Source organism: Armigeres subalbatus, chromosome 1 (assembly GCF_024139115.2).
Source record: "Armigeres subalbatus isolate Guangzhou_Male chromosome 1, GZ_Asu_2, whole genome shotgun sequence".
NCBI lineage: Eukaryota > Metazoa > Arthropoda > Insecta > Diptera > Culicidae > Armigeres > Armigeres subalbatus.
This window is the reverse complement of record NC_085139.1, coordinates 261,474,058-261,501,396: the sequence shown is the minus strand read 5'-3', so window position 1 is coordinate 261,501,396 and position 27,339 is coordinate 261,474,058. Positions and strand designations below refer to the sequence as shown.

General features: G+C 41.1%; 2 protein-coding genes across 3 annotated transcripts in view; both read right to left on the bottom strand.

Moving 5' to 3' along the window:
* The window catches only part of LOC134207130 (frequenin-2), a 616,630-nt gene that overhangs the window by 539,963 nt on the left and 49,328 nt on the right, over positions 1–27,339 (bottom strand). The gene's annotated exons all lie outside the window — the stretch shown is intronic.
* LOC134213345 (uncharacterized) lies at positions 1,185–2,163 on the bottom strand. Its single transcript, XM_062692334.1, has 4 exons — positions 2,076–2,163; positions 1,850–2,011; positions 1,539–1,787; positions 1,185–1,478 (listed from the first exon to the last, which is right to left on the bottom strand). Exons 1-4 carry the CDS (start codon positions 2,109–2,111, stop codon positions 1,206–1,208), a joined length of 720 nt encoding a protein of 239 aa, XP_062548318.1. The 5' UTR covers positions 2,112–2,163; the 3' UTR covers positions 1,185–1,205.

Here is a 27,339-nt window from a genome sequence, read left to right as displayed (position 1 = left end):
CAAATTGTTGCGAGCAAATCGGTTAAGGATAAGTGCCTGTAAAATGAGTAAGAATTTTGTACGTGTTTTTCATGTGAAAAAGTGGATTTTGGCCATAACTTCGAAACCCATAGTCCGATCTGACTCAGCTAAGAGTAAGTGTCTAAGAAGTGAGTGAAAATTTTTGTTGTGAAAAAATATATTTTGGCCATAACTCCGAAGCCCATAGTCCGATTCGGCCAATTTTCAATACGAAACAATGGGACAAGATTCCGCGTCGAATGCAACTTGTTGCGAGCAAATGTTAATGATAAGTGCCTGAAAAATGAGTGAGATTATTTTGCGCACGCACATACACACACACACACACACACACACACACACACACACACACACACACACACACACACACACACACACACACACACACACACACACACACACACACACACACACACACACACACACACACACACACACACACACACACACAGACATCACTTCAATTCGCCGAGCTGAGTCGATCGGTATATAACACTATGGGTCTCCGGGACTCCTATAAAAAGTTCGTTTTTGGAGCGAACATATAGCCTTTACTTATACTTTGTATACGAGAAAGGCAAAACATTGTCGAAAACCTACATCAAAAATAGTTTTCAATTTGTTTTCATCGACAGCAGGAATAGTTTTCGATTTGATAGTATGATTTTTCTGCTATACACACTAATTTTTTCGCTGAATCTCGGCAAACCAATTGCCGAGGTGGGCACTCGAGTGCTCGGCAATCATATCGGCAAAAATAGTTTTGCTGATGACCTCGGCAATTTATAGAACGTCAGTTGTCATTTTCTGCCGAAAATTTCGGTGAAAAAAGAACTGATCATTCAGCAAAATCGAAAAACAAACAAAATTTGAAATACCGAATTTCGGCATTACTTATTTATTTTGATTCGGCTGGAAACCAAGCAAAAAAGTAATATATAGTTTCTCCGCGGTTTTTTAAATATATAAAACACAGACGAGATCATTTTCAATACTTATTTTTATTTACGAAACTATAATTATTATTACAAACAAAATGAATCAACGGTGTTTTCAGGTCATTTTTAAGTAAGAATGAAACGAAAATAAATAAACGGTAACTAAACAGAAATAAAAAAAAAACTTGTCACCAGGTGTGCAAATTTAGAATAACCTGTTGAAAAAGCAATAAAAATGCTTCAAAACTATAGGAAATCCAAAAACTTGTTGGCGGTTGTACTCATTTTCTCAACTCGAAGGCAAGCCGCCGAGAAAAATCCATAAAAAAGCTTGTCGGATGGCGCACATGTTACATTGCCCACTGCAAACAGCTTACACAAAATAGTGAAAGCCTGGACAACATTCGTCTCTGTCTCAAATATAACATTATTCCAAACAACGTAGCAAACACCTTGCTCAAACTCCTCTCCAACAACAATTATTTGGGGAATGGTCAAAATCGGCATACTCTTATCAGGCTGCAAGTCAAAAATATAACATTACTTATTGTATTTAATGTACTAAAATAGTATTCTCACATTGATCCATTGTATTATACCGTGAAGCGGGTTCATCTTTCGCAGGTGAAGGTCCTGTTGCTCTTCCCTTGTCCGTTTCGTGCCACGTGTTGGATTTTTTTGTCGCACGATTGCGAGGGCTCTTAGAAAATCATTCTTGATGAAGCGGTATACATCAGGGTAGCGATTCAAAATTTTGGGTTGCATAGCATTCCAAAATTCTTCAAACTCAGTTGCCTTAGGATAAAGTATTTTATAATCCTGAGCAATCTAAAAATGTAGAAATACCGTATAATTTGAAAATATTTACAACCTTCTTTTACTTCATTTACCAGCAAGCCGCCGAAACCCGAGGCCACCGGAAAATCGTTCAAAAACGTCAAGAAGGTCCCTTCGTTCCTATGTTCATTCCGAATCTTTATGGTTTTGCTCCAAAGGTTCAGAATGTGGGTCTTGGATTGATCCGACGGCACGATAAACTTCAATTCGGTGATCTACGTATAAACAAATATAAGGATGTAACGAACTTGTTAGAAGAAATAATTAACTCTTTATTACTATGCCTTCCATGTCTTCTTCAACACCCTCCGTCATCTCCGGTTGCTCAGTTTTTACTGCTTCATCTATCGCTTGCTGTCGCCGATGAAAACCCTTTTGTTGGATTTTTTGCGAAATATTCCATCCGATAATGGATCTTTCCAGCATGTCGGCCTGAAAAGTGAGCTAGATTTTTCCACTGGTTGTTGTCTAAAAAAAAGTATTTTGACCATAACTTCTGAGCCCATAGTCCGATCTGGCCAATTTTCAATACGAAACAATGGGACATGTTGCGAGGAAATTGGTTGAGGGTAAGTGCTAAAAAAGTGAGCTATAAATTTTTACGCGCTTTTTTATGAGAAAAAGTATTTTGACCATAACTTCTGAGCCCATCTTGTTGCGAGCAAATCGGTTAATCTAAGTGCCTGAAAAGTGGGCTTGACTTTTTGCGCACATACACACACAAACACACACACACACACACACACACACACATACACATACACACACACATACACACACACAGACATCACCTCGATTCGTCGAGCTGAGTCGATCGGTATATAACACTATGGGTCTCCGAGCCTCCTATAAAAAGTTTGTTTTTGGAGCGAACATATAGCCTTTACGTATACTTTGTATACGAGAAAGGCAAAAAGGCAAGAAAAATAAACTTTGGCCATATCTGTTTAATACCGATCTGTTTAATTTTCAATACGAAACAATGGAACAAGATTCTGCGTCGAATGCAACTTGTTGCAGGCAAATCGGCTAAAAGTAAGTGCTTAAAAAATGAGTGAGAATTTTCTTGTCAACAAATGTATTTTGGCCATTACTTCGAATCCCATAGTTCGATTCGACCAATTTTCAATACGAAACAATGGGGCAGGATTTCGCGTCGAACGAAACTTGTTGCGAGCAAATCGGTTAAGGATAAGTGCCTGAAAAAAGAGTGAGAATTTTGTACGTGTTTATCATGTGGAATAGTGGATTTTGGCCATAACTTCGAAACCCATAGTCCGATCTGTCCAGTTTTCAATACGAAACAATGGAACAAGATTCTGCGTTGAATGAAACTTGTTGCGAGTAAATCAGCTAAGAGTAAGTGTTTACAAAGTGAGTGCGAATTTTTCTTGTAAAAAAATATATTTTGGCCATAACTCCGAAGCCCATAGTCCGATTGGGCCAATTTTCAATACGAAACCATGAGACAAGATTTCGCGTTGAATGCAACTTGTTGCGAGAAAATCCGTTAAAAATAAGTGCCTGAAAATGAGTGAGAATTTTGTACGTGTTTCTTATGTAAAAAATATGTTTTGGCCATAACTGAAACCCATAGTCCGATTGGGCCAATTTTAATACGAAACAATTGGGCAAGATTCTACGTCGAATGAAACCTGTTGCGAGTAAATCAGCCAAGAGTAAGTGCCTGGAAAGTGAGTGAGAATTTTTCTTATAAAAAATATATTTTGGCCATAATTCCGAAGCCCATAGTCCGATTTTGCCAATTTTCAATACAAAACAATGGGACAAGATTCTACGTCGAATGCAAATTGTTGCGAGCAAATCGGTTAAGGATAAGTGCCTGAAAAATGAGTGAGAATTTTGTACGTGTTTTTCATGTGAAAAAGTGGATTTTGGCCATAACTTCGAAACCCATAGTCCGATTCGGCCAATTTTCATCTAAGGGTAAGTGTCTAAAAAGTGAGTGAGAATTTTTGTTGTAAAAAAATATATTTTGGCCATAATTCCGGAGCCCATAGTCCGATTGGGCCAATTTTTAATACGAAACAATGGCACAAGATTCCGCGTCGAATGCAACAAGCGAGCAAATCGGTTAAGGATAAGTGCCTGAAAAATGAGTGAGATTGTGCGCAAAATACACACACACACATACACACACACACACACACACACACACACACACACACACACACACACACACACACACACACACACACACACACACACACACACACACACACACACACACACACACACACACAGACATCACTTCAATTTGCCGAGCTGAGTCGATCGGTATATAACACTATGGGTCTCCGGGACCTATAAAAAGTTCGTTTTTGGAGCGAACATATAGCCTTTACTTATACTTTGTATACGAGAAAGGCAAAACATTGCCGAAAACCTACATCAAAATAAGTTTTCAATTTGTTTTCATCGACAGCAGGAATAGTTTTCGATTTGATGTCACAGTATGATTTTTCTGCTATAGATTTTTATCTTTTATCCGTTAAAACGACCGAAAGGATATCAACCTGAGTTATCAAAACAACAAAATTAGTTATCGATTTGCTCTCATGTTTTGCTCGGGATCAGCCTCTGTGGACACTGCGGGCTGCTCCTTCCTGGGGATCAGAAAGAACCACTTGTTCTACTTTCATGACTGTGTTCGATTTGCGTTGCGGTGAGGCAGAAGCCTTAGCCGTGTGGCAAGATGCGTGGCTGCTAAGCAAGACCATGCTGAGGTTGGCTGGGTTCGATTCCCAGCGCCGGTCTAGGCAATTTTCGGATTGGGCATGAAAGTATCATCGTGTTAGCCTCATGATACGAATGCAGAAATGGTAACTTGGCTTAGAAACCTCGCAGTTAATTACTGTGGAAGTGGTTCATGAACACTAAGCTGCGAGGCGGCAATGTCCCAGTGGGGGACGGAATGCCAATGAAGGAGCAGAAGAAGAAGAAGAAGAAGAAGGGACAGAAGGACCATTTTGGAACTCTCGAATTATGAATTCTTAGATGAATTCTATGACAACTGATTATTGCACTAGAATACATAAAAAAATGTTGCGAAACAAATCAACACTCCGAATCACATCCTGATGAATTGTTAAACATGATTTCATACCACCGTCGTCAATCGCGTCATCGTTGTCGATTCGCTCAATTAATCAAGAAGCAGTCTCTTCACCAATCTAAAAATAGCCATCTTCATCTCTCATCGCTCCGGATGATTCCGATTGTGTCTCCGTGTTCCTCTCCTCCCCCAATATGGAGGAAAAAGAAAATCGAAAAATTCTTCGGAAACGATATAACTAATGTGCTGATGACGCCACCAATAATGCGATGATGGTTCGCACAGCAGTGTTCTGATGTATTATTCCTCGAGCTTTACAGCAAGAACCGCTGCGCTGATGGATACATCGAACGTACGAACGAACGCACCCGTTACACGAACGGAACGGACGAAAAGAACAGCAGTGCCATAAAGCGCCATCTTCCGGTTCGACACGACCAACGAACGTCGACCGGGTAGTTCGTGATGTTCATTAGCCGTCCTTGGTTCGGAAACGACCATCGCGAGGCAGGCCCATCAGGCCAGAGCAGTAGCAACGCATCGAACGGTTGAAACGGCCCGATGATGGCCCCGACTGATGGTCGACGTCCTTCTAGGAAAAATGAAATTATGACAATGGAATACTGATGAGGGAACGGGAGACATGTAACGGATTCCTTTTCCTACCGTTTGTGTTGGGAAAAATGGAATAAAATAGAGTTTTGGCACGATTTTAGGGAAGTTCAAAAGTCTATGTGCTGTAATTTATTTCCAATTTTTTTCAGACAGGTAGAGCACGTTTTCAACACAAGGGCAGGCACCACCGTGGCATTTTGATTCATTGTCCCCCTTCTGGGCACAGGAGACGCCGACGCTCGGCACATGGTTGATTATTTTTCAATCCTTTACTTCACTTTTCGATGGCCCCAATTGGGGGATAATCGTTCGTTTGGGGTGGTTCACGGGTGGAATCATGCGGGAATCATTCTCAAGTTCGGTGCGCTCGTCCTGACAGGAACGTGGAAGAGTCCTTACTTTTATCGGGGCAAGCGGCAGGTGCACAGCACAGTGCATGAAGGGGAAATTGCACACTTCAGCGGTGTTGTTTGCTGCTGGTTACTGTGATAGCGATATGCTTGAGGGTTTTTCTTCGGAACGTTTCATGGTGCGCTGTATGATGCTGCACCAAACAAATTAATTTCGATTTGGCAGCTTTTTTGCGTTGATTTTCAATAAAGATGATTATAGTGGATTATAATTGAAGAGGGAATAAATTTTTCATGAAATCAATTCCCGATAAGTAGACCGATTATGGCAAAGCTTTTGTCAGCTTTTTCGAAATTGCAAATAAAAACTCCTTACAAAAAACTGCACATTATACATATTGCAATTATGTACTGGAAGTTGATCCGTTCAACATCAAGTGGTGTAAAAGCTTCTCAAACAACGTTGCAAGTAGACCTGTGCGCTTCTGCACCACGCCGCCGCTGACAATTTTCTTGCGCCGCCATCGCCGTCAAAAATGTTTCGGCTTCCCGCTGTAAGGTACACTGGGGGAAGTGGAAAAAGGGGGTAAGTGTAAAAATCGACTCGAAAAATTGGAATTGTACATACTTTCCAGTTTTTACCACATCATAACATTATGCAACAATATACTTTGATCCTCACACTAATACTATGTTGAAATTTGTATAGTACATACACTAACACGGTTAACGCTTTAACTGTAATTTTAGGTTTCGCGAAAAGTTGATTTTTACATTCATAAAATCAATTCTTATTTGCACCAATTGTCCTTTTTTCAAGCGAATTTATATCACAGGTGACCATTATAATACAATTAAACTAATCCCATTCAATTGGTAGTGGTTTGTACCAAGAAAGCAAATAATTCAAAGATTTTACACTTACCCCAGGTATCAAACACTGCGGGGGAAGTGGATAATATTCTTATTGCGCAATTTTTTTCTTCCCTCCAGGGTTTATTTCGATAGCTGTGAATCTAAATATGTTCCTTCTTTGTTATCATTGTGATTCCTGTGGTAATTGGACTAATATAAATGAGAAAATGCCTGATTAATCCACCTATCGGTATTGATATCTTTCACATGTTTTACATATGAAAAAAAATGTATAAGAAAGTTAAAATAGCACTGATAGGTAAATATATTGTATAATTCACATTAATTATTATTCATAACAAGTTTCGCAGTTGAATACAATTTTTTTGCGAACAAATTGGTTAAGGACAAGTGCACAAGAATAGCTGATAATTTTGCACGTGCTTTGCGCACACACACTTACATACAAATACGCACATACAGACATCATCTCAATTCATTAAACTAAGTTGATTACTTTATAACCCTGTAAGTCCCATTTTTCCTTGAAAAAGTTCATTTTTTTGGCGAACATATAGATTTTACGTACACTTAGTGTTCGAGAAGGCTAAACCAGTCCCCCCTAGCTATTACGAGAATTCCTTGAGGATCTATTACGTTAAGGTAATGAAATTATTCCACAAAAGATACTCAGAGCAATTATCGTATTGATTTTAGTTATATGTAACTACTCATCACTATTGAAGGTCAAGGTAACATGGGTTTTCCACTTACCCCATCCCACTAGGGTAAGTGGAAAAACAACTTCTAATTTTAAAATCTATTTCCATAAATTTCAAGCGACCAAAATGATATGAAATACCGCACAGTTGGTGCAAAATTGATTGTTTTTGATAGCCCATTTTGATTGAACGCATTTAGATCATTTAAACTGGTTTTACACTAATTCAAACATGCACTATCGACTTTTCCTTTTCCACTTCCCCCAGTGTACCTTATGTAAATTTACCACGCTGATGCTTATTCAAGGATTATTGAAGCAGTAGGGTTTCGCATATTTTAACAAAAAAATCTCGCGCTTAGTTTCATAGGGGCATAACTGTATAGGTCGACTTATCTTCGTCGATGTTTTCTTTTTATTATTGTACCGAATTGCGCTAGTTTGTCGATGATTTAATGGTTTGGTGTCATAAAAGATGATTGTATCTTGCACCAGAATCAACAATCACGGTTGTAGCTTTTGAAATAATTGAGTTATTAACAAAATATGAAATCGATTTAGAGAAATCGATTAATACAGTTACGCCCCTATGAAAGGCGAGAAATATGTTTTTAACACACATTTTCCGCCACGTTTATATGACATTTATCTACTTCCATGTACTTCTGCTTCTCTTCTTCAGGATCGAAGTAGTCAGCGCGTGTGAATGGCAGCAAATAACTTTTGCTACCATAAATTATCTTTAGCTACCATTAACCAGCCATTATTGGCTGAAAGTTTTTCTAACCTATTTTTATGGCTGCGAATTTCTTAGGATCTTAGGTGAAATGTTTCATATTGTGCAAATGTGCAGTTTTAAGAAAAATTGAAGATCCGAAGTCTAGTTTCGATGGCAAGATAGCGTTATGGCGTGGTGGTATCCGACAGTCTGTTGAGTATATTTATCACTATTTTGAAATAAATTTCTGTATTCAGCTTAGAAAATATTCCATGGAGTCAACGTGTTGATCACATCTAAATAGTTTATGGGCCACCTCACAGAACGGTGTTTCACATAAGGGTCGATTTTTACAGATATTTCCATACAAACTTCGGTTTCTTAGTGCTGCAGCGTTTCAGTAATTGATGATGATGATGATGATGGTCCCGCCACATACCCCTACAAAGGTTTGAGCTGGACGAGTTATCTTTAAGATAATTAAATAAGATCAATGTAATCGGTTTTGCAAACAAACGATCCGATTGTATATACAGATATAAAATCCAAATTAAAATTCCATACTGTACAGCAAAAATAAATTGGTAAAATGAACTAGAGAACTACACCTAGAATTTTTGTAATCAACAGTAGTGATACATGGAGCTCATCAAAAGCTAAACTTGTGAAACCTCTCGCACAGATTTCAAAAGCTCCGCCAAACATCGCGTTCTTTTCACAAACCAATATCGCAATCTAAAACTCACATGTATCTGAACATGGATCATTAGGTTCGACAACCAAACATCAAAACTTGTGTAACCGCTCCGTCGATAACAAAAGTTTCGGAACAACCGCGAGTACAAAATAATCTACCAGAAGGCTTACTACTAATTCAAGAGCATGATTCAACAGTTTGAAATATTCAAAAATAAAATTCAAAATCATTCATATCTGTAATCCGCGCGCGATGCTCAAACTTTTGTAGACTACACAAAGAAAGGTTCAAAAATAAACTACGTCAATAAATTAAAATCCATCATCATCATCGAGGCGAACGCTATAGCTTATTAATGCCTCAATAAATAATAAAAATAAAAAATGGTCCATAAAAATCATCCGTTGTTAAAAACTTCGTCAAGATACATGTGTTAACGGGTAAAAAATTGTCGGGTAGCTGTTCAAAAGGCAGCTTTGACATGTGAAATACATTGTCTCTTAAACTGCGTTAGCGTGACTGCACGTTTGATGTGTGAAGGCATCGAATTGAAAACATTTATACCTTTAAAAAACAAAGAGTTTTGTGAAGCGCCATACAAAAAATAGGGTGTTCGCACATTATCCGCGTGTCTAGTATTATATCTATGAATATCACTTCCTCTTTCAATTCGATTACTCAAATATCGAGGCAGTAAACCGTTTATTACTTTGAAAATGAACACCATAGTCAAGTACACTATTCTTTGCTTCACTGACAGCCATTGTAAGGCGTCCAACAGGAAAGTTGAGGAAGTGAATGTATCACATTTTAAAATCAAACGCATTATTTTATTTTGTAAGCGCTGCAATCTTGATATTTGTGTTCAGTCTTTAAGTCTTCCACATCTTCACTACTACTTCTTTCTTTCAGTCTTTCAGTTTTTCTATTTTCCTATTTCTCAGTTTTCCAGTCTTTCGATCTTTGGGATGATTTGAAGTGGAATAAACAGAGTTCAGTGCGAGATTTCTCTTGTTTCGGACAGCAGAACGATCGCGTGATCGGCCGAAATATTGTGTTCTGCATTGCGCGGCCGGTAATAAAAGTGGCCATCGGACAAGTAAGTGCAGTGCGTGTTTTAGTCGTCGGGAAGGAAATAAAATATCTATCTTGTGTTCGGTGGCTCATGCGCATGTCGCACGCGGTCGAAAAAAGCGCGTTCTTCAATAGTTTGCTGTAGCCATCGAGCTAGTGAGTACAGAGTGCTGCGCTTCCGTGCGGTCGTCCAAAACGCGAATCTCCTGCCATCGGGCGTGCATGTTTTAACTTTTAACTCGAATTAAGGTTATTTCCCATCCCATAGATCGTATCGCTTACCAAAGTGAATCCAGATAAATTATCCTTTGTAACTAAAACGATATCCTATTCCAAGACAATCGTGGAGATGCAGAGGTATACTCGGTCTCTAGTAGCAACGAAAGTCGAACTAACAATCCTTCCATTCCTATATGACCGTAAGGACGTGGCCGGCGCCGTTATTGACTTTAAATATTTGAGCTCCCGAAACGTGTACATTGAGAATGGGTAGCTAATACCAAGCCCCATTCATTGTGTTCTCTGTACAATTTCGCAAGTTCAGTCAATCACGGAGTAGCAACTACGAATTGTGCGGTCATAATGCTCATGCTCATGCTTTCCAGTCTTTCGATCTTTCAGTCTCTCAGCCTTTAAGTCTTTCGGTATTTCAGTTTCCAGAACTGCAGTCCCTAAGTTCTTCAGACTTTCAGTCTCTCTGTTTTTCAATCTTTTAAAATGTCAGTCCTCCAGTCTTTCAGGTTTTCAAATGCAGGTTCAGTTATTCAGTCTTTTCTTTTTATTTTTTTTTAAACCATTCAGTCTTATAATCTTTCAGTTTCTTACAGCTTTCCAATCTATCTGTCATTAAAACTTTCATACTTTCAGTTTTTTAGTATTTAAATTTTTCAGCCTTTTTAGTTTTATAGTTTTGCCTTTCTCGTATACTAAGTATACGGTAAAGGCTATATGATCGCTCCAAAAACAAACTTTTTATAGAAGGCCCGGAGACCCATAGTGTTATATACCAATCGACTCAGTTCGACGAATTGAGGTGATGTCTGTGTGTGTGTGTGTGTGTGTGTGTGTGTGTGTGTGTGTGTGTGTGTGTGTGTGTATGTGTGTGTGTATGTGTGTGTGTGTGCGCAAAACTACTCAAAAAATGTCACTCCTTTTTCGGGAACTTATCCTTAACCGATTTGCTCGCAACAAGTTGCATTCGACGCAGAATCCTGTCCCATTGTTTCCTATTTGAAATTGGCCAGATCGGATTATGGGATCGAAAGTTATGGCCAAAATACAAATTCATACGAAAAAATCTTGTAAAAAATGTCACTCATATTTCGGGCGTTTATCTTCAACCGATTTACTCGCAACAAGTTGCATTCGACGCAGAATCCTGTCCCATTGTTTCCTATTTGAAATTGGCCAGATCGGACAATGGGATCAAAAGTTATGGACAAAATACAAATTTATACGAAAAAATCGCGTAAAAAATGTAACTCATTTATCTTCAACCGATTTGCTCGCAATAAGTTGCATTCGACGCAGAATCCTGTCCCATTGTTTCCTATTTGAAATTAGCCAGATCGGACTATGGGATCGAAAGTTATGGCCAAAATACAAATTCATACGAAAAAATCGCGTAAAAAATGTCACTCATTTTCGGGCACTTATCCTATTTATTGGTAAAATTACTATTTATTGTGAAAAAGAGTTCAAAAAAGTCTAGCTCCCTTTTTTAGTTTTTAGACTTCATCTATTCCCCAAGCAACACAAGTTCAACAAATCTGGTTGCAGTAACCATATTTTGACTGAATCCGGTCATATATAAGTTACTGTGATTGATGTGCAATATGTGTGCTTCTCAGGTCTCTCGCATCAGATTGCATTCGACGTAGAATCTTGTCCCATTGTTTCCTATAGAAACTTGGCCGGATCGTACAATTGGATCAAAAGTTATGGCGAAAATAACAATTTTAAAACTACAAAATAAAATGCCATTTTTTGCTCTTATGCTCATCCGATTTGTTTGCAACAAATTGCGTTTGGCGAGATTTTTTTTATGCATATAAACAAATATGAAAAATAAGATCAATCCACATATTGGTGTTATTTTAGATTTTTCCAAAAATTTTGAACGAACGAGAAAGGCACCATCACCGCTAGGTGGATTAATCTGGGTTTTTTTTTTTCTTTTTTATATTTTTGAAAAGTTTTTCATTCTTTCAGTCTTCAGCCTTTCAATTTTTCAGTCTTTCAGTTTTTCAGTCTTTCCTTTTTTATGTTTTTTGTAAACTCTTTCAGTGTTTCAGACTTTCAATCTTTCAGCAGGTCTTGCAATATTTTACTATCTCTCAGTGTTTAAGTCTTTCCTGGAGGAACTTCCGGAGGAATTCCGGGAGGAACTTCCGGAGGAATTCCGGGAGGAACTTCCGGAAGAATTCCGGGAGGAACTTCCGGAAGAATTCAGGAGGAACTTCCGGAGGCATTCCGAGAGAAACTTCCGGAGGAATTCCGGTGGAACTTCCGGAGGAATTCCGGGTGGAACTTCGGAGGAATTCCGGGAGGAACTTCGGAGGAATTCAGGAGGAACTTCCGGAGGAATTCCGGAGGAACTTCCGGAGGAATTCAGGAGGAACTTCGGAGGAATTCAGGAGGAACTTCCGGAGGAATTCCGGGAGGAACTTCCGGAGGAATTCCGGAGGAACTTCCGGAGGAATTCAGGGAGGAGCTTCCGGAGGAATTCCGGGAGCAACTTCGGAGAATTCAGGAGGAACTTCCGGAGGAATTCAGGAGGAACTTCCGGAGGAATTCCGGGAGGAACTTCCGGAGGAATTCAGGAGGAACTTCGGAGGAATTCAGGGAGGAACTTCCGGAGGAATTCAGGAGGAACTTCGGAGGAATTCAGGAGGAACTTCCGGAGGAATTCAGGAGGAACTTCCGGAGGAATTCAGGAGGAACTTCCGGAGGAATTCAGGGAGGAACTTCCGGAGGAATTCAGGAGGAACTTCCGGAGGAATTCAGGAGGAACTTCGGAGGAATTCAGGAGGAACTTCCGGAGGAATTCCGGGAGGAACTTCCGGAGGAATTCAGGAGGAACTTCCGGAGGAATTCAGGAGGAACTTCCGGAGGAATTCAGGAGGAACTTCCGGAGGAATTCAGGAGGAACTTCCGGAGGAATTCAGGAGGAACTTCGGAGGAATTCAGGAGGAACTTCCGGAGGAATTCAGGAGGAACTTCCGGAGGAATTCAGGAGGAACTTCCGGAGGAATTCAGGAGGAACTTCCGGAGGAATTCAGGAGGAACTTCGGAGGAATTCAGGAGGAACTTCGGAGGAATTCAGGAGGAACTTCTGGAGGAATTCCGGAAGGAACTTCCGAAGGAATTCCGGAAGGAACTTCCGAAGGAATTCCGGAAGGAACTTCCGAAGGAATTCCGGAAGGAACTTCCGAAGGAATTCCGGGAGGAACTTCCGGAGGAATTCCGGGAGGAACTTCCGGAAGAATTCCAGGAGGAACTTCCTGAGGAACTTCCGGAGGAATTCCGGGAGGAACTTCCGGAGGAATTCCGGGAGGAACTTCCGAAGGGATTCCGGGAGGAACTTCTGGAGGAATTCCGGGAGGAACTTCCGGAGGAATTCCGGGAGGAACTTCCGGAGGAATTCCGGGAGGAACTTCCGGAGGAATTCAGGGAGGAACTTCCGGAGGAATTCCGGGAGGAACTTCCGGAGGAATTCCTGGAGGAACTTCCGGAGGAATTCCGGGAGGAACTTCCGGAGGAATTCCGGGAGGAACTTCCTGAGGAACTTCCGGAGGAATTCCTGGAGGAACTTCCGGAGGAATTCCGGGAGGAACTTCCGGAGGAATTCCGGGAGGAATTTCAGGAGGAATTCCGGGAGGAATTTCCGGAGGAATTCCGGGAGGAGTTTTCGGAGGAATTTCGGGAGGAATTTCCGGAGGAATTCCGGGAGGAATTTCCGGAGGAATTCCGGGAGAAATTTCCGGAGGAATTCCGGGAGAAATTTCCGGAGGAATTCCGGGAGGAATTTCCGGAGGAATTCAATGAGGAATTTCGGAGGAATTCAGGAGGAACTTCCGGAGGAATTCAGGAGGAACTTCCGGAGGAATTCAGGAGGAACTTCGGAGGAATTCAGGAGGAACTTCCGGAGGAATTCAGGAGGAACTTCGGAGGAATTCCGGGAGGTACTTCCGGAGGAATTCAGGGAGGAACTTCCGGAGGAATTCCGGGAGGAACTTCCGGAGGAATTCCGGGAGGAACTCCCTGAGGAATTCCTGGAGGAACTTCCTGAGGAATTCCTGGAGGAACTTCCGGAGGAATTCCCGGAGGAACTTCCGGAGGAATTCCTGGAGGAACTTCCGGAGGAATTCCTGGAGGAACTTCCGGAGGAATTCCTGGAGGAACTTCCGGAGGAATTCCTGGAGGAACTTCCGGAGGAATTCCGGGAGGAACTTCCGGAGGAATTCTTGGAAGAACTTGCGGAGGAATTCCTGGAAGAACTTCCGGAGGAATTCCTGGAGGAACTTCCTTTCTCTCAGACCTTAAGGATGGTGATCGCTCGAAAGTTCTCACACTCCAGCTTAAAAAAAATCAAGTTATGGTATAGATAAGAACAATCTAATGGTACATGATATTGATCACTTCTTACAAATAGCATTATAGGGTCTGTTCACAAATTACGTAACGCAAAAATCCGAGTTTTTGACCCCCTACCTCCCCCTCGTAACAAAAAGTAACATTTTTCGCACCCCCTCCCTCCCCATATAACGCGTAATTGAGAAAATTTTAAAGCCATTCTTTCTCTGAAGCAAGTGGGTTTTGGTATTTATTGAAAACTGTTAAGGTGATTATATAATGAAGCCGAAATACTTATCTGCAAAGTTAACGAAATAATTGGTGGAATTAAATGGAGAGTGCTTAACTCGTCTTAGACGGTTGAAAACATTCCACTAAAAAAGAGCTTAAAATATTTTTCTGAACGGTAGGATATCAAGAATGCAGCTAGTCAAAACTAAAATAGAATTTGCGATTATGGCCTTTCAAATCAACTGTTCCTTCGAGAAATACGATATTCGCTTTGTTTTTTACGCATAACTGTCCCGCTATATGCTTGATTTCGGTAATGACTAAAACGATAACGATAGACAAATCATTTTTACATTGAACTGTTTATGTGGTTGAGCTAGGCAATTGCTTAGAATGAAAATGTCTTAAAATTTAGCAAATCGAATAAATCGCCTGCTTTAAGCGTGCTTACAGCGGCACACTAGGAGTTAACTTTCCAAAATCAGTATGGCGTAAAGCATCTAAGGCTCGATTTCTCAAAATTAAGCACCTTCATCGAAAAAATATTTGGCAGGCGTAGTAGCGGACACCTTCCTACATAACCGGTACCGAATAGTTTTTCATGAAATGTTCCTAATTTTGAGAAAACCCGCGTTAGATGTCTTTCGCCATACACCGCCAAACTCAAGCGCCTAGATGTGGAAGCGGCGGGTAGAAAATCAGCCACTGCCAATAATTCATTATTCGAACAAAACTTGCTGTCTTTTAGGATTCCCCTAAAAATATCAAAAGTAGCATGCATTGATAAAAAGTAAAAAACTACAAAGATTGGGACTATTGAACCGTTTGTTTGAGAAACTGCATATGTAACATTATTGGCCAAAATGAGATTTTTATATATTCTGAATCCTCGTCCAAAAATACAAATACATACTGGCAAAAAACACGAAAAAAAAAATTTTGTTCAGGAATGTATGAAATTTTTTTCGTTTGTTTGAGAAACTACATATGTCCACGTACTTTGAAGAGCAATTGTGGAGTACTGCTTACATTTTTTGCACTGAAAGTGCCCCAGGGTGTTGAGTTTTGCCAAAAACTATCGATCTGCATCGAAGAAATCGAAAGATTCGGTGCAAATTTGTTCAAAAACAGTTTTTTGTTGTTTTCTTGAAATAGTGTAAAATGGACTTATGCGGTTTCTCAAACAAATGATTCAATTATGCGTAGTATGGTGGTAAAGAGGAAAGGTTGATGCGTATTCATCGTCCTGATTAAGACATAATAGCAACTACTTCAGTCAGTGATTAAAATGAGAAAGGCAAAAACCTTTAAAATATGTTTTTATTCGCGTTATGCGTAACATTTGGTAGTACCCACCCCCTCCCACTTTTTAGCGTACCAAAGTATAACGCATAATATTTTAGTGCAAAATAAATGTATTATCGTCTAATCGTTTATATCTTATATCAATCATGTCCATATCTAATTTTGCTATCTTATCAACATTTGATACTATTGAGCTGTTTTCGTCCACTTGGGTAGCCTTACACCTCGGAAATTTGGTTCGCAATTTTTTCCTCCATACATTTTTACACATGCAATGTTTTCGGGATATATGAACAGAAAGTCCAAGTACCGGCCCCTTTTAAAATACACAAGGACCAGAATCCTTAGATATTTCAAACATATTCCAGTTATCTCGTTCTTTGCAAATTAATCCGTGCTGAATATGTGTGTAACATGGACTTCGATTTCTCTCCACCTCTCAACTCCCCAGAAACGTTATTTAGGTCTTTGACGATGTTAAAGCCTGTCCACGTTAAATTTCGGACACAGAGACAATGTCCAATTGATTTGTAGCCATTTCATCACTTTGACAAGAATGAAAATATGCTCAAAAAATCACATAAAGCGGAGAGATTCAACTGTCATGTAAATTAATCTTCTCAGTGGTTTGTGAAAATTTTAAAAAATAGCATTGGATGATGGGTGTCCGAAATTTAACGTGGACAGGCTTTACTAAGTCTACGATGGCAAGAAGACGGTTAGTCAATATAACAATTAGCGATTTAAAAATTTGAATTATAATTATATGAGCTGCAAGACTTCGAATGACTGAAAATAACGTTCATGAATGAAAATATTTTCAGGAAATTTTCCTTCAATCGCACTTATCGTATAAAACTTTAGTCGATTGCTTATCGAATGTAAAGAAATAGTTTAACCAATGGTTTTCTCAGTTTCCAGCAAAAGAAAAAAGATGAAGCTATTAACATGTGTTAGACATTTCGAGGCTTTGCTCTGTATTCACCTCCAAAAAAGCAGTTCTTGATCCTCTGTTCGTTTACGGAATTTAAGGTAGAAACTTTTTCGAATTAAGACAAAATTTTACGACCGATTCTGACTGATGATGGGTAATTGGAATTCATGTTGCCCCGCACGTCGTCGCCTGCCTGCAAATTCCGGAGCTTCCATGCGTGTTTGTCTGCTGAGCAAAAATGTGAAAACTGGTTCAGGACGTGTAGGGCATCGGTACCGGAGGTATCGTATAATGAAAAACCCTCTTTCGAGTGATATCGCTCACATGTTGGAATGCCATTCTGCCACATGTGGATACCACTGTGGGAAAAAAAGGCGCCATATAATCCGACTGAACCTGAATCAAGCCCGGCGTGAGGGGGAATGTTACGTTCGTTGTACGTGGCCAAGTTCTTGCCACGATATGACAATAAGATGTGTGAACGCTGTGTTGCGTACGTTTTCCTACCTCTATGTATTGTGAACTGGTACGTGAATGTGGAATGTGGAGAAGATTAGCTCGTCCTGCCGTCACGGCAGGAGAAGCGACCGGTGAGTCATGTAAAATTGTAAATGCTGTCTGTTGTGCTGCTGACTGGAAGCGCTGGAATGGAGTGGCGTATCCTCGTGGCTTCCATTAGTGTGGCTCGAGTTCGCGGTGACTGGTTTCATATTTTACTATCACGGCTCGCTAAGCCGTGAAATGTGACGTAGATGAGAAAAGCGTGAACGAGATGTATTTGATAAGAGATAAATTGTACACGCTTTTAAAATATGACGGTGTTTGAAATTGATTTTCGGGAAATTTCGTTATTTGCGTCCGAAATTATTCGAATAAGACAGGTTCGATGTCTTCTCCACGAAACAAATTATGTTTGCTTTTTGTAATTAATTAGTTTTTGGTAATTGTTAGATATGCGCCAACCTAGGACTTCAAGTCTCTTAAATAAAGACAATAATGATTATATGTAATTAATAATCTTATTACACTTAACAAAGAGCATTTTTTGCCTGAAGAAGACATCGAACCCAACAAGGAGATGTCGGGCAAAATGTTTTTTTTCCTACCATCAGACTGCATAGCCGAAAGATTTCAAGAGTTTTTGAATATCTTGTTTATAAGTTCTGTTTGAGGAATAACATTTGAAGAACATTCTTGAATATCTGATAGGTATGTTAAAGAAAAACTAATTCAGCTTTGACATAATTTGATGTGTCACTCTGTAGAACATAATTAGTAAATGTTTCAACCTGGTTTCTACCAGGATATGTACTCCCCAGTGACTCTGATTGTTTCTTGCCGTTTGGCAAAAACTAACTCGAAAAAATATTATTTGAAATCATTAAAATCTATAGTTACCAGATGAAGATAAATGTTACTAAATCTCTGAAAGGATTTGAAAGGAATGTCTACCAGCCTCTGGATAAAAGAATCTTGAAAAGAATTTCAAAAGGGATACTGAATGAGCTTGAGCTTGAAACCTCGTTGTCAATAATTGCGAAAGTTTTCGGATAACACCCAGATATAAAGCGGTATGTCTAATAATGAGCGTGGGACGCAAATCTCAAATTTGAGCCCCACTCTTCATCAGCAACTTCAAAGTTCGCAGCACAAAACGCGGTAGTCGGAAGCCGGATCTGAATTTCATTAGGACTTCCCCGGCGAACGCTTTGCTAATTAGTGCTAATAAACTTCGTTGCATATTTTCCCATCCCTCATTTCAGATTCTGCCGTCTTTCCCACCGTCCCGTCGAAATGGGTTGGATGGGTTGTGCTTCGTGGTTCCACCCAACGACGTTATCCTCGGATTAAATCCCGATTTGACATGTTTCATTTGTGTCAGCATGAACTATGAAATTAGCCCCACCCGATTATACTGCGTATTGGTTAAACATTGGTGCTGCCATTAAGCGACACCATTAAAAGTTAATGCGCGGATGTGGCCTTGGATGTGGCTTACCGCAATCGTCGAGGAAGGAAGCCAGTAAGTTGCTTTCTCCTTTCGTTACGGAAGATTTCACTTCCGCGTCACCTATCCGACCATTGGAACAAGCAGCATGCCATGAATTATTGTGTTCCGAGCCAACCGACGACGGCGATCCTCACGGCCTCCTACGTCTCACATTTGATGATTGATTATCACGCACTTCCACAACCGGTCAGTATGAGTGGGTTTTAGACGGACACAACAGTCATGAGTGAAAAAAATATTTCGTTGTGGAAATACCCCTGGAACCGTGTTCAGTACTGAAAATTTATTACACAAAATCTAATAATAATCTTCACCCGGAAATTCCGAACCCGTCTAATGGATAAAAATAGAAACCCACGCCTCGGTCTTCCGGGAAAAGTTATTGCTTCGTGGGCAATTTCCGACGGAATCGTTTCGCACTTACCAGACACGAATGAGCACCCGGGCAATTATTCATCAGGCTCTCTATTGAGTTAATCTAGTCGTTCTTATTCATGTGCTTGGCCAGAAAGAAATCTTCCAATTCACTACCACTTCCGGGAACTATCAGCAGCGACGTTGCCCATGACCAACATTTACGTCACGTTGACGTTATGTCATGTGGCGATGATGGTCGCAATGTCTAGAGCCGACAATAATGCTGCATTATTAAGTGAAGTGCTCAAATACGATTGGTTAATTAATTTTATATTTAAGGGGGAAAAGAAATTCACATGAGCAATCGACAAAAGTCATTGGAATAAAACTATTTTGATTCAATTAATTTCCAAGGAAAGTTCTCCAAATTTCTACGAGCAATGCTTCAAGAAATGAAATTGAATTGGACTTCCATGGGATTTAAAAATATATATTTTACTTATTAATAAAACTTTCACAAGAATAGATTCTGAAGATTCTTCTTCTGCTTATTGGCATTACATCCCTCACGTTGGCTTTTCGCTGAGTCTGAAGAAACTGGAATCCAAAAAAGCAGACAGTAATCGGGAAAGGATTCCGACTGGATTCCGGAGGAAATTCCGTCTGGAATCTGGAAAGAATTCCGACTGGAATCCGAAAAAAAACCCGTCTGGAATCTGGTAAGAATTCTGATTGGAATCCGAAAAGGAATCCGACTAGAATCCGTAAGGTATTCCGACTGGGATCCGGAAGGGATTCCGACTGGAATCCGGAAGGGATTCCGACTGGAATCCGGAAGGGATTCCGACTGGAATCTGGAAGTGATTCCGACTGGAATCCGTAATGGATTCCGACTGGAATCGGAAGCCATTCCGACTGGAATCGGATACTATTCCGACTGGGATCGGAAGCGATTCCGACTGGAATCCGGAAGGGGTTCCGACTGGAATCCGCAAGGGATTCTGACTGGAATCCGGTAGGGATTCCGACTGGAAACCGGACGGGATTCCGACTGGAATCTGGACGTGATTTTGACTGGAATCCGGACGGAGTTCCGACTGGAATCCGAAAGGGATTCCGACGGGAATCCGGAAGGTATCCGATGGGAATCCAGAAATTATTTCGACGGGTATCTAGAAATGATTTTGGCGGGAATTCGCAAGGGATTCCGACCGGAATCCGGAAAGAACTCCAACCAGAGAAGGGATTCCGACTGGAATCCGGAATGGATTCCGACTGGAATCCGGAATGGATTCCGACAGGAATCCGGAATGTATTCCGACTGGAAGGGATTCCGACTGGAATCCGGAAGAGATTCCGACTGGAATCCGGAAGGGATTCCGACTGGAATCCGGAAGGGATTCCGACTGGAATCCGGAAGGTATTCCAACTGGAATCCGGAAGGGATTCCGACTGGAATCTGGAAGGGATTCCGACTGGAATCCGGAAGAGATTCCGACTGGAATCCGGAAGGGACGGAAGGGACGGAAGGGTCGGAAGGGACGGAAGGGATTCCAACTGGAATCCGGAAGGGCAATCCAGAATCCGACTGCAATCCAGAAGGGATTCCGACTGGAATCCGGAAGGGATCCGATGGGAATCCGGAAAGGACTCCGACGGGAAACCAGAAATTATTCCGACGGAAATCCAGAAATGAATTCCGACTGGAATCCAAAAGGGATACCGACTGGAATCCGGAAGGGACTCCAACGGAAGGGATTGCGACTGGGATCTGGAAGGGATTCCGACTGGAATTCGGAAGGGATTGCAACTGGAATCCGAAAGGAATTCCGACTGGAATCCGAAAGGAATTCCGACTGGAATCCTAAAAGAATTCCGACTGGATTCCGAAATTGATTCCGACTGGAATCCTGAAGGGATTCCAAGTGGAATACGGAAGGGATTCCAACTGAAATCTGGAAGGATTCCGACGGAAAATCCGGAAGGATTCCGACGGAAAATTCGGAAGAGATTCCGACGGAAATCCAGAAGGATTCCAACTGGAATCCGGAAGGGCAATCCAGAATCCGACTGCAATCCAGAAGGGATTCCGACTGGAATCCGGAAGGGATCCGATGGGAATACGGAAAGGATTCGATGGGAATCCGGCAAGGATTCCGACGGGAAACCAGAAATTATTCCGACGGGACCCAGAAAAGATTTCGACGGGAATCAGCAAGGGATTCCGAATTGAATCCGGAAGGGACTCCAACCGGATTCTGGAAGAGATTACGACCGGAATCCGAAAGGGATTCCGACTGGGATCTGGAAGGGATTCCGACTGGAATCCGGAAAAGATTCCGACTGGAATCCGGAAGGAATTCCGACTGGAATCCAGAAGGAATTCCGACTGGAATCCAGAAGGAATTCCGACTGGAATCCGAAAGGAATTCCGACTGGAATCCAAAAGGGATTCCGACTGGAATCCGGAAGGGATTTCGACTGGAATCCGGAAGGGATTCCGACTGAAATCTGTAAGGGATTCCGACGGAAAATCCGGAAGGGATTCCGACGGACAATTTGGAAGAGATTCCGACGGAAATCCAGAAGGGATTCCAACTGGAATCCGGAAGAGCAATCCAGAATCCGGCTGCAATCCAGAAGGGATTCCGACTGGAATCCGGAAGGGATCCGATGGGAATACGGAAAGGATTCGATGGGAATCCGGCAAGGATTCCGACGGGAAACCAGAAATTATTCCGACGGGAATCCAGAATTGATTTCGACGGGAATCCGGAAGAAATTCCGACCGGAATCCGGAAGGGACTCCAACTGGATTCCGGAAGAGATTCCGACTGGGATCTGGAAGGGATTCCGACTGGAATCCGGAAAGGATTCCGACTGGAATCCGGAAGGAATTCCGACTGGAATCCGAAAGGAATTCCGACTGGAATCCGAAAGGGATTCCGACTGGAATCCACAAGGAATTCCGACTGGAATCCGAAAGGAGTTCCGACTGGAATCCAAAAGGGATTCCGACTAGAATTCAAAAGGGATTCCGACTGGAATCCGGAAGGGATTTCGACTGGAATCCGGAAGGGATTCCGACTGAAATCTGTAAGGGATTCCGACGGAAATCCGGAAGGGATTCCGACGGAAATCCGGAAGGGATTCCGACGGAAATCCGGAAGGGATTCCAACTGGAATCCGGAAGAGCAATCCAGAATCCGACTGCAATCCAGAAGGAGTCCAACTGGAATCCGGAAGGGATCCGATGGGAATACGGAAAGGATTCGATGGGAATCCGGCAAGGATTCCGACGGGAAACCAGAAATTATTCCGACGGGAATCCGGAAGAAATTCCGACCGGAATCCGGAAGGGACTCCAACTGGATTCCGGAAGAGATTCCGACTGGGATCTGGAAGGGATTCCGACTGGAATCCGGAAAGGATTCCGACTGGAATCCGGAAGGAATTCCGACAGGAATCCGAAAGGAATTCCGACTGGAATCCAAAAGGGATTCCGACTGGAATCCAAAAGGGATTCTGACTGGAATCCAGAAGGGATTTCGACTGGAATCCGGAAGGGATTCCGACTGGAATCTGGAAGGGATTCCGACGGAACATCCGGAAGGGATTCCCACGGAACATCCGGAAGGGAATCCGACGGAAAATCCGGAAGGGATTCCGACGGAAAATCCGGAAGAGATTCCGACGGAAAATCCGGAAGAGATTCCGACGGAAATCCGGAAGAAATTCTGATGGGAAAGGATTTCAACGGAAATCCGGGAAGAAATCGGACTGGAATCTGGAAGAGATTCCGACTGGAATCCGGAAGGGATTCCGACTGAAATACGGAAGGGCTTACTACTGGAATCCGGAAGGTACTCCGACTGGAATTCGGAAGGGATTCCGACTGGAATCTGGAAGGGTTTCCGATTGGAATCCGGAAGGGCTTTCGATTGGATTCCGGAAGGGTTTCCGATTGGAATCCGTAAGGGATTCCGACTGGAATCCGGAAGAGATTCCGACTGGAAAAGGGATTCCGACTGGAATCCGGAAGAGATTCCGACTGGAAAAGGGATTCCGACTGGTATCCGGAAGGGATTCCTGCTGGAAAGTGCTGGTGCCGTCAACCGATCAGTGCCGGCAACCGACCACCTTCCTCCACATACTAATTAGTTCTCTCGGTCCGGTCTAGGATGTTTTCGGATTGGAAATTTTCTCGACACCCTGCACACCAAAAAATTATGAATATTACAGGTGATGTATGTGAATAAAATGACACAAAACCACATGACATAAACTGAATCGCATATTTTTCAATGTTAGATGATTTAAAATTACATGTCATGGAACCCAAACACAGCACCCGATGCGACGCACCTAATGCTCTAGCAGTCGATGAATTCATGCAGTGAAATACTTGTTCAGTGCAAATCGTGGAACATGATTTACTTCGATCACCCCTCTTTCAAGAGACGAAGATAGCTGAGGGGTAACGTGTTGGGCTCTCACTCAGCGGGCTTATGTTCGATTCTCGTTCGAATCTTTCAATTTTTTTGTCATTTTGTCGCAGCACCTAAAATTACATGATTATTTTTAGGTGTGTGTGCAATGCAATGGGCATAGTGTAACCATTGTACTGGTCACACAAGATACATACTCGTACAATGACGGTCATAGAGAAGCTTTCAATAATAACTGAGGAAATGCTAATAGAATACTTATTTGAAAATCAGGCAAAGTTCCAGTTGGAATGTAGAGCCATTGAAGAAGAAGACGTTTTTTTCTTCTTCTTCCAGTAGAAAACAAAAAGTTGCCTTTGATTTTTTCTCTCGGCTCAATCCAATGGAAAAAATATTTATTTACACGGTAATGAACACACCCACTCTGACATTCAACATAATTCGTGGCAGAAGCAAACCACTATGTTGCCAGTTGGATAAACAATGGCAGCCCTTGGTTGAATGAAACTGTTTCAATTGCGAAACGACCGGTGTGGTATGAATAGAGACTGGAATGTACTGAGGATGTGAACCAACAACGGTTGTAAATGTTCCACGCCATTCACACTCGCTTGCACTTTATGTCAAGTGCGCCTCTCTGCGAATAGCTACAACATCAGCTGATGATGATATCCGGAATTGGACCTTTTCACCATTTGCGCCGCACTTACTGGTGCCACTTTTGTTTGAGTCACATTTTGCCGGTCGATTGAATGGAACGGGCATGAAAACTGTGGCCTCTTATTTTGTAACGGTCGGTATGTAGATTTTTCCCGTTTAATTACGAAATGTTATCCACCTAGTATTGAAAATAGTGTCCTAATGTTCAGCCTACACCAGCTTTAATATTTGGTAAGCTCATCATTTAGGTCAGCAAGTCATCCTTTATGTTCATTATCAATCCAATGGTTGCAAAATAAAATGTACATAAAGAATAAGAAATTTTCCATAACAAATTGAGAAATTACCAATAAAGAAATCAGGGAATAAGGAAAAAATAAATATAAAATTTCTTTAAATATTGCAAAATTTTCATGAACAATTAAGAATATTTTCTACAAAACAAAAATAAATTAGCAATTTTTAAAGCAAAAATTACAATTATAAAAGAAGAATTTTGCATAAAGCAATCAAAATGTTCCATCGAAAAATTTCAATAAATAAATCAATATTAGCAATAAACAATTACAAAACTTTCAACACATTTTTTTTTAATTACTTTGTAGAAAGTAATCAATAAAAAGCAGTAAAAAAGAGAAAATATCCATAAAATATTCAAAAAAGGAATTAAATTATCTAAATTTTTCGATGGAGGAATACCTCCGAGAAGGACAGTTTTGTCAGTCGTCATCAGGCAGCCGTGTCGGTGTGGCGCGTTCCCCAAAACGCCATCGAACGGACTACGCTTCTGGCGACTGACGAGGGTTTAGCGGAGGGGCTGCGAATCAAACCCAAGACCATTCGCTTATAAGACGAACGTGTAGCCAACTGCGCAACGAGACCCCCTATAATTGTTTATAGCTAATATTGATATATTTATGAATGTTTTGTATTTTTTCAAATGGAACATCATGGAAAATTATTTTTTTATGATTGCAATTTTTTCTTTTAAAAGCGCTAATTTATTTTTGTTTTGTGGAAATTTCTTAATTGTTTATGGGAATTATATTTCTTTATTGCTTATACCCTGATGCCTTTATTAGCTATTCCCAAATTTGTTATGGAAAATTTGTAATTTTCTAAGGGGAGTGTTACGTACAGAATTAGAATGTTGCATCCCAAGATGCACCTCACTAGGCAATCAGAGAGGCAGCAGCAAGACAGACAATACGAGTGTGTTTCATCGTCGTATGTTTCTTCTCACACTATATCTATTGCGTATGTAAATGCGTACCAGCGAGTTAGGTCAAAGTATAGGTAGCTCTTCGGCAGCTAACTGCCTTCGCGTTGATTGCAGCGATCGCAGCACATATTAGAAGTTTTAGTTCGCTCTAGTGTATCACCCGTGCCGGTCGGAAAGTAAAATACAGTCCACTTTATATTCGAACGTTTTGTAGTTTGTCTCATCATAGTAATAAATTGTCCATCGTGTCGCAGCTTAAAACAGTGTTTTTAAAGCTAAGTTCCGAAACGCGCTATTCCGCGAGTGACCCGTAGTTTGAATCTGGCCAGTGAACAGTTTTATAACTAACAGGGAGTTTTTATTTTAGTCTTAATCCATTAGGCTTATGTGCAATGGTCAATATCTGGTAATTTTTTCAAATCGGTTCACATTACAGCACTTTGTTTTTGTTTTCGAAAAGCATTGAAGTTTATGAAAATGTTTGTTAACCCCCTAAAGACACCATGAACAAAGACGCGAAATCTATTGCGCAGATTCCGCCTTATTAGACTCCTGCGCGAAAATTATTTGCGTGCATATTTTTCCCGTGTCACACACAAATGAATTGATACTGTTTATTGTTTATTTAAGTTAACAAAAACATGTGTGTTCGATAAATATCAACAACAAAAAACAATTACGAAGATAGTTTGAATGTATTGGTGTGCACGCTAAAAATTCGAAGCAAGAGTCTAAAAATTGATGCAACGGGCAATAATCCCCAAACAAACAAATCAACCACAACCCCGAAAGCGCAACACTGCTGATGCTGAATAAACTATCCAAATCTGTTATAAAGTCATATCCATTTAGAATCCGGAATCATTTATTGTATTGCAGCGGCACGGAAAGTGACCGCTGCAAGAATTCTTTTACAGCGGTTTGTCTACCTAGGCACCCACTTGCTGTGGTATAAATTTCACGAAGTTTCGTGCAGCGTTTCAAAAATTATTCCAGATGGAAGTCGAAAGGAGAGAAAAAAGTCTGCACACCCACGTTGATAATCCTGCTCTTTGACGATGGAACCTACGTCAAAATGGATTTCGGACAGCTTCCTAGCCAAAAATTCTACATGGTGACGGCACGAGGAGTAGTTCCTGCGAAGTTTAAGTTTGATTTTTGAACAAACTTGCAAAAAAACGGATGATTTTGGCAAGGGATATGCAGCTGTGGGGCAAAGACCTAAGTGTCTGTGACGAATAAGACGATGGACTCGAAGCTGTACAAGGAGTAATGTCTCAAAAACCGCGGTCGACCTTCCATAAAGCCCATAAAGGTCCCGTGAAGTTTTGGCCAGATTTGGCGAGTTGCCACTACAGCCGAGAAGTCATCCAGTGGTACCGCTATAATAACGAAGATTTCATCGATAAAAACATAAACCCACGCAACTGCCCACAGCTCCGGCCCATCGAGACATTTTGGGCAGTAATGAAGCGGAAGCTTAAGAAAAGTGGAAAAAGTGGAAAAACAGCTCGGGACGCGACTCAGATGATCAAAATGTGGAACAAATGTGCCAAGGAAGTTGACTCCGGAGGTGTGCAACTTTGGATGAGAGGAATGAAGAAGAAGGTGCGAATTTTCACTAGAAACAAGAAGAAATTATTTGTATCAATAATTTTTCCTTAAAGTACAGTGAATTACCCTTATTTTGATGT